This window comes from Rhododendron vialii, chromosome 12a (genome assembly GCF_030253575.1).
Source record: "Rhododendron vialii isolate Sample 1 chromosome 12a, ASM3025357v1".
NCBI lineage: Eukaryota > Viridiplantae > Streptophyta > Magnoliopsida > Ericales > Ericaceae > Rhododendron > Rhododendron vialii.
In genome coordinates this window covers 35,093,195-35,108,327 of record NC_080568.1, presented here as the reverse complement: position 1 = coordinate 35,108,327, position 15,133 = coordinate 35,093,195, and the positions used below count along the sequence as shown (strand labels likewise).

Genomic DNA, 15,133 nt, shown 5'->3' with positions numbered 1-15,133 from the left:
TACTCATCTTCCCATGGTGCAACCCAACTGTACTGCAACTTAAGTTTGTGGGGGGTTTAAGTTTCTTTGCTTTTTGGGAAAAAATCGACTAGCGTGTACAAAAATAGGTTTTCATTGTCAATTAATTGCATGTACAAAAATAGGTTTGTGTGGGGTTTTGTTTCTGATTGTGAATAGCAGTGTGGGGGTTTTGTTTCTCATGCATCAATTTGAGTGAGAGAGAGAGAGAGAATTAAAAAAATGCAGGCATTAAGCTTTATGGAAATGACTAGCATTTAAAAGAAGCCATGGAAGAGAGAGAGAGACTGGTGTACTCTGTTTTTTTTGTGTTTACAGGTAATGCATATATAATGGGTGTAAAATGGACATTTAGAGGGAACACGTGTAGTTGGCGCCAATGGATTGTGAGACATGGAATGTCTATTTTGCGCATCTTATGGGTTGGGATCTCACGTGATAAGTACGTGAGGTTCTTTTCCGTCCAAATGCTGAGTTATGTTATGTATTGGATCACTTAGGTAACGGAGTGGAAGTTGAGGGGATGAAATTGCCAAATTGATAGTTTTAAGGACAAAGTAGAAAAAAGTTACATAGTTTAGGGGATAAAAATAAAAATAAAAATAAAAAAACTCAAAAAGTTAAGTCCGTATCCAGTTTTTCCCGCCCATATCGCTGTTGATTAGGGATTGCATTAGTAGTATTATTGTTTGTGTTGGTTGTCAAGGACATGGAGATGAGCCAAGATTGTTCCAATATCTTTATATATTCTTACAATTACAAAGTGTCTTTTAAGGCATTTCATGCATGATATGGAACTTCAATGCATAGTTTGTAGAAAGATCCACGCAATTTATCTGGAGATCTTCATGAACGATCTATGCTTGAAAGCTGGAGTCTTGAGAGTAATGAGGTAGATGGTACAGACCTTATTTTTCGTTAGAACTGTGAATCCAGCATTCAGCGGTTATCTTCAACTCTGACTTTTACAACGTGAACTATTTATTCTCTACTGGTTTGGAGGTCGACATAAACCAGGATAACAGCCATTGTTGAGGTCCTTCTTACAGAATTAACCTTAGAAGGTATGCCAATAAGTATTGCTTGGTTTTGAGTGCGTGTACTTGATACGTGCAAGGTTTTTTTCAAGGGGACTTTGAGTTTGTTCGGACTAAACAGGGAAGGCAACTTGCAAAATCACGCCGTAGAAGATGAATCTGCTTGGGGCCTCGTTTGATTGAGTGAGGAATATACTTTCGGGGGACCCCATTCGAAGTGGAGAGTCTTCTAGAGAGAGAGAGAGTTTGGGGGTAGGGTTGCCCATCCACTCCCCTGTCGCCGCCCTTCTTTCTCCCCCCTCCCCTCCCCCTCCCTCCGATTTGTGGGTTCCGACACTGGAGCTGTTTTTTTTTCCTTTCATTTTTCCCTCATGGATTTTTGTTTTTTTCTTGTAGTTGGAGCATTTGTGTCCTTTGTATTTGTTTTTATGTTTCCTCAAAACCCCCCAGGTAAAGAATGCATCAAGTAACCAACCCTTATGGTGGGACCCGGGATGTTGTAGGGCAACCCACCCTGCAACTGTGTAGAGCGGCCAATCTGGCGTCCATTTCAGCAATGTCACCATTCTACAACCGTGTAGAGCAGCCGACCTGCCTGGAAGATTATGGAAGAGCAAATTTTCAAAAAGAGCATCTAGTATCTCAGTTCTTAATCTCAACTAAAGAAACTTAATGTAACATTGTAGACACCATCTTTGATTTTTGGACGTCAAAACTAACATCTATCCTCTCACCCCCCCCCCCCCCCCAAAAAAAAAAAAAGAAAAAGAAAAAAGAAATGGATTTGGTCTTTAACAGGTCCGCTGCGATGCTACTAAATGCTCTAGTGACCATACTTCTGGAACTCCCATTCACTGTTATCTGCAAAGTGAGAAGACACAAAAGTAAATTAGAGTTCTCAAAATTGAGGTGCAGTTTCATAAATAAGACATGAATAGGACTAATAAAGAGTAGATATGTAGAATACCGAGTGGGCAGACTTGGCGGGTTTTCAGCCACCGGCTGATGCAATGGAAATGGAAGGCATGATTGCATACACCTGCAGGAATGTGAATCTAGGTTACTTAAAGGACATAATAGACAACAAAAAAGAGAGAAAGTAACAACCACTGAAACAAGAATTTGAGAAAATATACGAATTGGACCCAGCGTCTCAAAAAGGCTCAGAGCATGAAGAATAGCAACATAAAGAGGAAGAAGATCATCAACATACTGCTAGGGATGAACTCGAATGAGAGCCAGTTAAACAATTTGCAAGCCATTACCATCCCTAACTGCCAACCATATGACTTTTGATGGATGCCAGGCTAAAGAGTGATTTGTGGAAACACAAAACACCAGATTGTTTGTCATCCTAACATGGTGGATGCCTATTGTATGCTGCCTTTCTTCACAATCCAAAGAAACTGGACTGTTACTATTAACCAGACAATTTCATGGCACAACAGAGTCTAGAGCGAACCACACTCAAAGAAGATCTTCCAGCTACCAACAACCTTTGACACCAGCACACTCAGGATATTAATACGCCTGCGCCATGCAACGTCATTTCTAACAACTATGCGTGCATGAACTTTATATTGTGTCAATGATGGGTAACTGAGTCACAGAACGATTGTGTGTGTGGTATCCAGAAATCCACAACGGTTTGGTACTCATGCGAGCAACATATAGCGATCCAATTATTTATGTAAAGCAACCCAACCAGAAGCATATAAAAAGGATCACAATCAGGTAACAATGATGATCCACACCATCAGCAAGCCAACTACACCACACATCTAGTAAACCAAAAGGCCTACTATGTAATGGTGATTCCAAACACTCCACTACAAAGCATTGTCCATACGTTTTAGTGTTGATTCTAGACACTCATCATAAATTACTCCTAACATTCAACTAAACCATCCCGTTAAATATAATATATATGGTAAAACAGGTTCACTACATGGGTATCTATTGGTCTTGTGCACCCTGGTGCACCCCATTGGTGTTTTTTTCACACATTGTTTCTTAACAGATAAAATAAGAAGAAAATGTAAGCGCGCTATGTAGTTCAATATGCAAGTAGAAATGTAGGTGTCTAGGTGACCTACTCATTACAGTTTCTAAACACTAACTCACTTGTGATTTTGTTGACTTGAAGTTAAACTGTGGTAGTGAGAGAGTTGATGTCTCAACTGGAGCATTTTTTTGTGCTATTTTTTAAGGAGAATTGTACAACCCTAAGAGTACATTGGATCCAGTCGCAGTTTGGCTGAAGCTTCACCTTCATGAAGGTTAGCAGGTGGGGAGACAACCCAACCATTGAATTGTGGATCTGAATCAGGTCAGATGTCTGAACTCGGCTTCTCTTTCAATCGGACAGAACAAAGCACATCGTAGTATAACCTACCGGAATTCTGGAGTGCTCACCTTTTGGAGGGGACCCCAATTAAGATAAAAAAAAACTGAGGTGCCAAATGAGAGAGCAACAACCGGGCCACTAATAATATCAGCAACAGAACATTCTCATGTGCTTCCAGACACGCTGAGCTCCAAATATACTTGTACACTAAAAAAGGATCGATCCCATAAAGGATCTAGAGGAAAGGGCAGTCAACTACTCGTGAAGATATACAAACTTAGTGTTGAGACAGAGAATGTCAAGATATGAGTTTGTGATACGTTGCTTAGTCTCTTAGAAAGAGTTTCTACTTACTAGTACCTTTGGGATGTGGTTTTCACAAGAAAACTTCTAGAGCCCACATCACCAGTGCTGTTCTTTGGAATCCAATATGGGCAGCAAAATTTAAATCCCAAAGCATAGAAACAGCCCTTAGACCCTTTAATGATGGGCTCAAGTCAAAATGTTTCGTAGTTCTGAACACTATAATTCAACTTTTATGACTTTCCTTGATGAAAATAGCTTTGCAGTGCATTTCAATTTTTGTGAAGTATTATAGTCTTATCCATTACTTTACATTGCTATTTATCCTTGACACCCCGAGCACAGTTTTTCCCTAATTCGATCCAAGCACAAAATTTGAAAACTGAAACTAGTTGAACCCATGTTCAAGGACTGAATCCTAACCTCTAAAAACAAGCTATATTCATCAAATTCCAAAAGAAACAGATTAACGGGACGCTTAAACCAATGGAATAAGATTTCACACTAACAGTAAAGTCCTAAAGGAAGCATGCCATCAGAAAAGGGTAGCACTATATATCAGAAAACTAAGTCGAAACAAGCTTCTCTATGATGTCAATTCTACTCAAGTATAGTTTAGAAGTCAAGCATAGTCTATTGTAGTGAATCAGTCAAGTAAAAGATAGTGCTAAAAGGAGAATGTTTACCCCAAGCAACGGTGCACTCCTCACTGGTCGCACTAGCTTGATTAGCTTGGCATTCAATGCCTAAAACCAAATCGCATTAGAATATATACCTCACACTTTAAATACAAACGAAAAACAGCGGAAAAAAAGTAACAATTGAAGTTACTCACAGAGATCCATGATATGGTTCCTGCAAATCGCACAGTTGTCCACAACGATATCTACATCAACCGGTCCACAAAATCAAATTAAGCTCGCATCACAACCACAAAAAATATTTCAGGAAAAAAAAAGAAGAGAGGAGTAGATTAGGGTTAGGGTTAAAGGTACCCCAAGCCCAGAGAGCAACGGCATTCCACTTTTTTATTTCGAAGCGCTTAGGTTTCTTCGATGAAGGTCCAGGGACGCTCGATGATCCCTCGCCGGCGGGAACCATGGTGACGTCGGTGTCCATTGTTGTCCGATGAAATATGTGGGTGGGGGAAGAGAAAAAGTGGAGAGAGAGAGAGAGAGAGAGAGAGGAGTGTCCTGCACAGTAAAAGGATGAGATCATGAGAGACAAATACAAGAAATTACAATTTTTCCCTTTAGTTTATGAATGGTTTTGATATATCATGCTCCCTCCGTCTGAATTTAATAGTCTCTCGTTCAATTCTAACCGGATAAAAAATGAGTTGTATGTTTAAATTGGTAATAAATTTTATATTCAATATAGATCTTATTTGATAAATCTTGATTAATTCTACTACAAGACAATGTTTTTTAAATTACATAAAATATTATAAATTACAAAATATAACCGATTGAAAAATGACACGAATTTTCAAAATGAGCTATTAAATCTGAAGATGGAGAATTTTTAATAAGTGTTTTCAATTTGACCCTCGTGATTTTATTTTTATCCAGTGCAGTCCCTCCCCAGTCCCCAGTCTCAAACTCCACCCTTTTTGTTTTTGGTAAATCGGAAATTCTCAAACTCCACCTTTAATCCATCTCTCCACCCTCTTCATTGTCGACGTTGACGGTATTATATCAGGCAAACACGATGTCACACTCCGACGATGTTTTTGTCAAACATAACGTTGATGGCGGAAGATCCAATGCAGAATGGGGACTAAAAAAGTCGATTTTTCGTAACTTTTTTTGTTTTGTTTTTTATTTGTCATTTTCCTCTCCCTTTGGTGGAGAGTTTCTCCCTTATTTGCATGACCTTTTTGTTTACTGAGGGATTATGTTGATCAGTTGATGTCTGTGGATTTTATTTATGTTTTACTTCTTTTGTATGAGCTTCTCATTTTTGTGTTCTATAATGCCTCAAATTAGACCGCACATTACTTTCAAACTTGATTTTGGTCTGTTTTGTAATATGTGATAAAACGAGGTCAAATATATTGAGAATTTCCAACTAATTTGATTTTTGTGTTCTATTAATTTGTGATGAAATCTTCTACGAGTATCGCTGAACTTTCCTGAAATGAGATAGCTGTTAGATAATTTTGAAAAAAACAAGGTCAAATATATTGTTTCAAAACATTAGTTGTGTACCCTATGTATCGTAAGGTTGCTATCCAATATTTATATAATCACTCCATCAATTATTGCTCTCGAGTAATACGTCTCATTTATTATATGATTTCATTCGATATTTAATTTGGTCGATTCAACGAGCCTACCCTCCAAGTTCGATGGCAACCCCCTTCGTCTCGAGTTATTAGATGTTCTTTTAAGTATTGCTCCACACTAATCATAATACACCACATATTAGTTTATTATTAAGACACTGTCAAATCATAATCTTTGAGTATATATTTACCTATCACAAAGCACCTGGCATACCACATTATCCAAAAGGATTGAATAATCCCCACACCAAAACGTACCACCACCCCCGATGTAACCACCATGTGCAATGTGCACCTTAAATACTATACTATAATTTACATAGAAATTAACACTGGAACCAAACCATCATCTGTTTCATTTAGACTCCTCCTTCCTCGTCTGCTCTCTCACCCAATACATCTCCATCCCTCCCCTCCCCTCTCCTCCTCATGGACCCAAATCACAGTAACCTCAACCGAGACCTAACCCAAAGGGAAGTGAAAACCCATCCTCCCACCCCAACAACCTACTTGTCCCACCGCCGCCGCCTAATCCCCCTTCGGAGGCGGAAACTACCCTCGGTCCGCCTCGGAGGGAAGAAGCTGCGGCGGGGACACTTCTTCGTGAGGCTTTTCCGCCGAGCCCGGCTGCGGTGGCTGAAGATCAAGAACATGTGCACGCTAAAGAAGCTGACGCAGTACTACAGGTGTTTGATAAGAGAGATAATTGAAGCCAGTGCTGCGATGGAGACCGTGCAGCAGAGGGTCCTGTTCGATCCCACCTCTGGCGTCCCTGTTTTGGGCATGTCATTCAATAGCTACACCAACGCCTATGGTCCCTGATGATCCATACTCCTGCCTGCCTGCCTCACCATTTGTAAAGGATTCAGGAATGGTTTTCAATTTTTGTTAATGTTTGTGTTAATTTGCTTAATGTTGTGTAATGATAAGCCAATGCTCGTGTAATTGTACCTTTGGACTACTATTGTGGTCCAAAAGTCCAATTACACCGCATTAGTTAGAGCTCAAAAACTTTGGAAAATTGTACTGCTTCTGCATTGAAAATAGATGATTTTTTGTTTCCCCTTCAACATATATTATGGTTGAGAGTAAAAGTTTGTTTGTTTTCAAGGACAATAGTTTTCTTGTAAAAAAAAATCGTAAATCTTTGCATGTGCATTATATGAATTTTGAGTATACCGTGCCGAGTAAGATCAAAGTTGTTTATCTTTATTCACCGCACGATAGCGTTAGTAAAGTTTTAACAGTTAGATTTTAACCGGAATTTGACATTATTTTTTCATAAATTCGAACTCCCGACCTCTCTCTATAAATTAATTGGTCGTACAACAAGCATGAGCTAAGATGAAGGTTCTTATTAAGCAAGGTCAAAGCTGAAGCACGTCCATGTGAGATCGAGCTAGGTAGCATCAAATACAAGTTACAAGACTACTTTTTGTAAATATTAATTGAAAGACATTGAAGGATCATCAGTATCTCCTGGTACTATTTGTTTATAGGGATCTAATCTACTAGGGGAGTGACAATCTGCACATGGAGATGACACATTAATTAGGAAGCACAAGTCTCAAAATATTTTTATTAATGATCCACGTTCTTTTTTAATTGTTTTTTGAGAAATAATTTTGGCACCTGGCTTTTTGATATAAACACTTCAATTTTTATCTTTTATTGTTCCTGTTTGTGCATTTTGAATATTAAGAGACAAATATTATAGTTTTGTCATTGAAAAGTGTAGTGTCCTAATCAATTACCTTTTCTTTTTTTTTTAATTTCGCAATATTGTCTTTTTTAAAGACTGAATGCCTTAGAGAATGTTCAACATGTACCTCAATATTAAAGTACATGATATATTTTGATAATTCAATATCCAAGCCAACCTATACATATCTCGACTAATTATATGGGGGGGACTATTCCTCCAAAAATGAACATGACATTTCATTTCATTTCATTTTCAATTCGAATCATAACTTTGGATCCTTTTTGTAACTGATGGAATGTCTAGATAAAATTAATAGTTTTAATTGGAATAATACTAGTTAATAGATATAAATATTGGAAGTCATATCCTCATGAAAAGAGTGTCTGTCATCTTCTTGAACTGAAACAGATGGAACCAACTCAAAATATTCCAAAGTATCCATATTTATTCATTATATTTATTATTCCCTCCACCCCATATTTGTCATTTTGTTCAAAAACTCTGTTACTTATTGCACCAATTTCAAGATCTCAATGAGTTTTGCAAAATTTGGTGCGAAAAATTCACAAATGATTTTGGAAAGGACAAATATTAATGTAGAACTGAAGGAATTTTTGCTCACGCGAAGAGATTCACACGTATAATCACCCCTTTCTCTAATTAACTACAAGAGCTTGAGGACTCACCACCAATTGTCTTTCATATGACAGTTGCTTGGGTTCAATTTTCCATTGTCACTTTGTGAGGCTAGGCCGGCTAAACTCTCTTCTAAGGGAATGATAAAGTCTCATGTCAAGTAACTTCGTACATATATATTTTAGGTTTTAATATTCGAATCGATTGTTTAATTAGCTAGAACTTGTTTCAGTTTTATGAAATGATTTTAATGGTTTCAATCTGTTTTGTATTTGTATCTGTGATTTTCAAATACCGACTTCATCGGCAAACTCACAATAGAGCTTCCTGCAAATGACTATTAGTAATATTTTTTGACGAATATGTGAAGTAGAATATTCACATCTCTATTCTTTTTCTTTCTTTTTTTTTTTTTTTTGATCCGCACTTCTCTATTTTATTATACCCAAAAAAATCGTGGACCAAACTTCACTGAATGAAAACAGGAAAAAAGATTGTAGTAATTGATCTGTGTTTGGATTGAAATTTGAAAAGTTTTTTGAAAAATAGTAGGGGTAATAAGTGGAGAGAGATAGAGAGAAAAATATTGGAAGTAAGAGGAATCTAGGAGGTATTTTTTGAAAAATTCTTTTTGAGAAGGGAAGTTATAGAACCACACACATCCACACACACTCAAAATTGAAATGGGCCCCACACGCATTAGACACATTTACACACGCTCACAATTGGGGTGAGCCCGACACACTAGAGGTGGCGTACTCCGGTGTATATGGAACCCACCTCAATTATGATTGTATGTGCATATGAGTCCATTGTTGATTGAAAATTTGTTAAATAGTCTTGGATGCCCCTAACACTTATACACTTATGTTTTGTTCTTTTGCTTTTCAAAAAGCATTTTTCAAAAAATATCACATAGATTCTCTCTACTTTCAATATTTCTCTCTCTATCTCTCTCCACTTATTACCCCAATTATTTTTCAAAAAAAATTCAAATCCAAATCTAAATGCAGCATTAATTTGGACACCACGTGGCAGTGTTCTAAAACCACCAAATAATTTTTCTGATTAATGAGATGATGTGAGTGCTTTCGTCATCGTGTATTGCCATATCCACGCTGCTCGAAGTACCCCAATATATGATGTGAGTGCTTTCGTCATTACTGAAAGATGCCTTCAAACTCCCAGGCGCTCCAAGTCTCCAACACCTAGTGCGACACAGATTGAAGTGGGGTGGAAAAAAACTCTAGGTTAGGGTTAGGGGTGTGCACGGGTCGGAGGGGTCGGGTTCGGACCCGAACCCGACTGGTCGGTTATCGTTTTTTTTTTGGACCCGAACCGAAGGAGGGGGATACCCAACCGTGTAACCGATTTTTTTGGTCGGGTCGAGTCGGGTAAGAAAAAAAACAGCCTCCGAGCCCCGAACCGAAAACTGATTTTTTTGGAAACATGTACCCGTACCGGACCGAACCACATGTTCAGCCCCGCCCGAAACCCTTCGAAGTCGGGTCGGGTTCGTCGGGTCTCGTTTTTTTTTTTTTGCACACCCCTAGACTTAGGGTTATAATAATGAAATTTCGTACAAGCTTGAACTATTTTAATCACATCTACCTTTCACTTTTTTCAATTTTTGATTCATGAATGGATAATGTTATAAATTTCGCAACAACAGAGACGATCGAATAAGCAAGTGGGCTGCTAATGCAGTTGGCACGACATTATACCCCTTATGCATGAAGTATGGGGTTCAAGTCCCACCTTCTGTCCTTCCCCCCTTACACTAAACAGTCTCCTAAAGTATGGAGAAAAGAAAAAAAGAAAAGAAAAAAGGAAGTACAAATGATAGGAAAGTACTCGAAATAATCGATTACCTTATTGTACTCAATTTTATGGGTAAAAGTTTGATACCGAGTATATTCGAACTTTTAGGTTAGCCCAATTGATTTGGTATGTAAGACTGTGGTTCAACTCTTGACATCCACTAATTTTTTAAAGCATCTAGTAGAATGTAATTTTTTTCATTCACTCAAAATGAGGATGAGCGTTATTTACTTTGGGTGAGGTTACACCGAACTCCACTTTGATGACCAAGTTGATTTATTTTGTAGAGCTTGATCTTTAAAATACAGTCCTGCAAAAAATAAATAAATAAATAAATCACAATCCTAGATCAATAAGTATTTGATTGCCCGACGCTTGTTTTGGTTCAAAAAATTTAGTTCAGAGCTTTAGATCAATAATTGGATGCTTGGATCAAATACTTATCGATATCCAACTGAATATTTAGCTGTCATTCACAGTAAAGACATGGTTGCAAATTACAAGTGAGTACATTTAACAAACCAAAAGATGCATGTGCATGCTACATTATTCAACATGATTATATGTAAAAGACTCGAAAGCATGCATACGATACGAAGATGATCGATGTTGGTTTTCCCATCAAAACATGCTCTCTTTCGAGCATCAAATAGCTGATTGGGCTATAAAAACAAGGCCTGATCGATCGACTTTTGCCAAAAGTTGCAGCCCCCAGGTCCATATAAATTAAAGTAGTCCATTTTTCATGATCTCCAATCATTAAAATTGGAATGTCTTTTAAGTCACAGGCCCAATGTTCTCCGCATATTTTTGGTGGGTATTAATTATCAAAATACGTTTGTGACCGTTATTCTCCCTTTGAAAATTACTTACCTGAGATCAGTCGCGAACGATGATGTCAGTTATCTATATTCATGGGAGAAGGGGAGAGACTTCTTATTTATGGGTTGCTAGCTGTACGTAAAGGAGCACCCTTAATATGTACTAATAAAAATAATAAAAACAAAAATAATTTGTTATATCTTAAGGTTTCATGTTCGATTCTCTTTGCTAACAACGTGTTGAGACCATCTCACCCGCGCATAAGCATGTGAAACGGCTATATGAGGGACTATTATAGAAATTAGTTCGAGGCTTGCGCAAACTGACCCAGTACACACTGCATTACCCAAAAAAGAAATAAGTAAAAAAAATAAGCGAGAAAAATAATCTCAAAACTTAAGCAGCAAGTCAAGCACCAATTAATATGCCCCAAATATGAATAGATTCTTCTTCCTTCTCCGCCAACAGCAAGCTTCAATTATCTCTAATAATAACAAGATATAAGCACGGACTTAAAATAGTGGTCATCCTAGATAGTTTATAAGCACGAACTGTTAATTTTGGATATATATAGAGAGAGAGATTAGTATAAAGAACTCGTTGTCTAATAAATATTGGATTCGGGACTGGTGCTGTGTAGAGCTCGAATATCGTTCGTTCGGTAATCCAACGGTTCAAATCTCATTTCGACAATAAATGGTTCAGATACAACATGGGTGAAGATAATATTTGAACCGTTGAATTGTCAAACGAACGGCATCCGAGTCACCTAGCATAATGCTGTGCAGCAGCTACACAGCACCAACTCCCGATTCCTAAATATTTTGCTTGGTGAAAGTTCCCCGTACGTATAGTGAATTTCTGGCGCATAACAACTTTTTGCACTCAGAAAAAGAATCCTGCGCACTCAACAAAAGCAATCTGAGGAGGGCCAAAGTTTATTTGGGCTTGAGATCCTCTGTCCCACTCGTCGTGCCTGTCAGTCTCCCTGGTCCCACCCTTCAACATGTAACACATGTGTTCCCTTTTACATGTGTTACCCACAAGAAACTAGTATTCCCCACTTCTGTTTCTTGCTACAATTGTCGCATTTTTTTTCTGCAACTGATGAACATATGCACTTGTTACCCCCCAAAAAAAAAAATTAATAATTCTCCCCGTTTCTATTCTTTTCTCTTTCGTCCTATCTCAATTAGATAAAAAAAATTAATTATAAATTTTAATTAGTAATACTTTTTTTATGCAATATGGATCTTGCTTAATAAATCTCAATGATCTCTTTTAAACAATGTTTTCAAAATCACCTAATATATGCACTATTTAACACCCCAAAAAAAAAAAAACTGAACATATGCATTTTCCAATGAGTGCTTTGATAAAGAGGAATTAAGAACGAAAAACATAGAACTTCAAAAATCAGCGTGGTAAGTTAGATTGGTACATCACAAATAGACACATGAAGTTTGCTCACTTTTGGGAATTAGCATAATTATAACATGTTATCAGAGCTAGCTTTTCAAAGGTTTTTTTCCTTTGTTTATCCTGAAATGATAGAGGTACATATAAAAAATCTGTACCATTGTGTACAGATCAGTTTTGGGCCAATTTTGGGTCCCAAAAAAATAATCTGATCTGTTCATTTTGTTTTAAAATATTTTATTTAGGGTTCATGTAAAAAATCAGTTAAACCGGATATTGTTACAGGTGTTTGCGATAAGTCCAACTTTGCTTCAGAATTCTAGCCTGAATTCTCGGTCAAAGTTGCTTACATCGTAAACGCCTCAACCGATATCCGATTTAGCTTCATTTTTTTTTTTTTTTTGCAGGGACCCAGAACAAAATACTTTAGACAAAATAAGCAGTTTGGATCATTTATTTGGGATTCAAAATGGGCTCAAAACTGGTTTGTACGCGGGGTATGTACTAGTATATCTGTACCTATAGCATCTCTGTTGTTTATGCCATAGTTTCACTTTGTTTTATTGTGATTTATGTGTTCCAGATCCTTTGTACATTGAGGAAGAATTATTCTACATACATGAAGCACAGTCATGAGTTTAGGGTGCAATACTCTAAACTCATTCTTCACCACATGTATGCATATCTTTCAGTAAATAGAATGTGAACACTACTAGCGTGTATTGAACGTGAATAAAAAAAAATTAAACTATTTTTTTTTAACAACTAGCGTTGAGGGTGTTCAATAGACATCACCGGAAAAACACTAATGTGATTTTTTTTGTCTTATGCATTGAACGGAGCACAGTGCTAGTAAAAAAATACTCCGTAAAAGGAAGTTTCATCCGTGAAATTATCTTCTTTTTCTTAAACTTCATTTTCTTAGAAAGTGGAACGGCTTCTTAGAGCATCTCCAATCCAACACCCTCCAAATCTCTATTTGAGAGGATCAAATTAATCTATTTTATTTGAAAAGTAAATTTAGAGGATTGTACTATTTATCTCAACTCCAACCTAACACTTTATTTCTCAACTACAACACATATTTGGAGGAGATCCTCTATTTTTTCCTTCATCCTCTATATTTAGAGAATCAAAGTTCATCCTTCCAAATGGAAGAGAGTTTTAAAGGATGGGTTGGAGAATATTTTTCCTCCAAAATGAAGAAATGGAGTATGGGTTGGAGATGATCTTAGAAGATAAGTTAAAGGGCGACAGGTGTCACATGCTGAAGGATGGGACAGGGAGTCGGACGGTTGCGAGCCGGTCAGAGTATCTCAAGCCAGCTATTTGACACTTGACACCCGTGCCAGTAGGACCTAGCTAGCTAGGTACTACCTAAGTACTCTCTCTCTCTCTCTGTCTCTCTCTCTCTGTCTCTCTCATGACGGTGGTCACTCTTGAAAAATTAGTCAGGGGCATTATTGATCCACCTCTCTCATACTAGTAGCAGGTAGGAGTATGAGGCTATGAGCAATGCTAGAAAAAATACGGGAAAAGATATCTGCACCGACGGTTTCCGTAGGGAAACCGTATCGACGGCCACGCGCGGCCGTCTCCGGCCACCGGATGGCCTATCCGAGCCGTCCAAAAATTTAAAAAAAAAATAATGAAAGGGCCCCATGCGGGAATCAACGGCATCTGAGGTGTGTAAGGTGTTTGATTCGAGCACCCTTTTTTCGTGTATATATATATATATTCGCGAGAATAATTTCTCACACAGACCCTTTCTATGCCCGTAGGTTAAGATTGATAAACCAACCAAACTACTTGAGTTTGAGCACACATTTTTCGTTAAGAGCTCGTTTGAGAGTGGTCTATCAGATAAACCACTTTCAATTTTCAATTTTATACCACTCGAATCGTTCAATTTTAAAATCGAACCTGAAAAAGTTACTATTCGGCTCGTTCCGCTTGTGATCATCAACTAAAGTACGTTTGACATCTTGTTTTATGAACAAACCAAGATTGAACACATTCTAAAGCTCATTAAAATTTTAAATTCAAACTAAGCTTGAATAATATAAAAACTAACCCAGTCCACCAAACATTACTTTAGATCATAAAGGCAAAACTTCATTAGAAAAAAAGTTTGCGAAATTGAACAGAATTTTAATCTGGACTGTGCCTTTGGTGGACGGTGCATGCTAGCTAGCTGTGTTCGGCAGATGTTCAAGTCAACAAATCTGAAATGGTCATTTGAGTCAGATATTAATTTGGGCTTTTCCACCTGCTTTTCGTAAGATGACCGATCTAAAAGGGAAGTCCTTATAGGAAAAAGTCAAGCACGAAAAGCATGCAAATCGTTGATCGATCCATGGAGGAGGTGTCGTGACACACAGCCCCTTGTGTACTTCTTTCAAGAATTAAATCTAATACGCTAAGACATCCTTTAAGAATCGAACACCGACAGGGACCGACGGAACTTGTGATGCAGTGTGAACTAGGGACTCCCTGCATTACAATGTACCCGGAGTCAAAACAAAATTTATGTCATCGCTCAACGTTATACGAGCTTATGTAAGTACTGTTTGCATTATTTAAATTTATGTCATCCTTCGGTCAAGTTAATTTGGTTAAGTTAAAGGAAGTTATTGCTTCTTTAGTACATACTATAATTGATGAATTGAGAAAACTCAACTAAAGAGCGAAACAAACTCTCGTAGTGAAGAGAAAGTATGAAGTTTAAGTCTCTTCTC

At 37.6% G+C, this 15,133-nt stretch overlaps 2 protein-coding genes and 1 long non-coding RNA gene across 3 annotated transcripts; 2 read left to right on the top strand and 1 right to left on the bottom strand.

The window, feature by feature from the left end:
- Window positions 1-1,673: 1,673 nt before the first annotated feature.
- LOC131311724 (RING-box protein 1a-like) lies at window positions 1,674-4,933 on the bottom strand. Its single transcript, XM_058339284.1, has 5 exons — window positions 4,701-4,933; window positions 4,541-4,591; window positions 4,392-4,451; window positions 2,023-2,094; window positions 1,674-1,916 (listed from the first exon to the last, which is right to left on the bottom strand). Exons 1-5 carry the CDS (start codon window positions 4,921-4,923, stop codon window positions 1,879-1,881), a joined length of 444 nt encoding a protein of 147 aa, XP_058195267.1. The 5' UTR covers window positions 4,924-4,933; the 3' UTR covers window positions 1,674-1,878.
- Window positions 1,835-2,782, top strand: LOC131311725 (uncharacterized). The gene is made up of 2 exons (XR_009195554.1): window positions 1,835-1,964; window positions 2,150-2,782. It is a non-coding gene; the product is annotated as an uncharacterized LOC131311725 (long non-coding RNA).
- A 1,296-nt stretch (window positions 4,934-6,229) lies between the features above and the next one.
- Window positions 6,230-7,099, top strand: LOC131311315 (uncharacterized). Its single transcript, XM_058338719.1, has one exon. It carries the CDS (start codon window positions 6,422-6,424, stop codon window positions 6,812-6,814), a length of 393 nt encoding a protein of 130 aa, XP_058194702.1. The 5' UTR covers window positions 6,230-6,421; the 3' UTR covers window positions 6,815-7,099.
- Window positions 7,100-15,133: the final 8,034 nt, after the last annotated feature.

What these genes read in the sequence shown, in the direction of transcription:
- LOC131311724 (XM_058339284.1), bottom strand. Translation starts at nt 4,923, where the DNA reads ATGATCTCATCCTTTTACTGTGCAGGACACTCCTCTCTCTCTCTCTCT. An exon ending in GAACCATATCATGGATCTCT is followed by an intron (nt 4,452 to 4,540) that starts GTGAGTAACTTC and finishes ATTTGGTTTTAG; the next exon opens with GCATTGAATGCCAAGCTAAT. An exon ending in CCGCCAAGTCTGCCCACTCG is followed by an intron (nt 1,917 to 2,022) that starts GTATTCTACATA and finishes CTCACTTTGCAG; the next exon opens with ATAACAGTGAATGGGAGTTC.
- LOC131311315 (XM_058338719.1), top strand. Translation starts at nt 6,422, where the DNA reads ATGGACCCAAATCACAGTAACCTCAACCGAGACCTAACCCAAAGGGAA.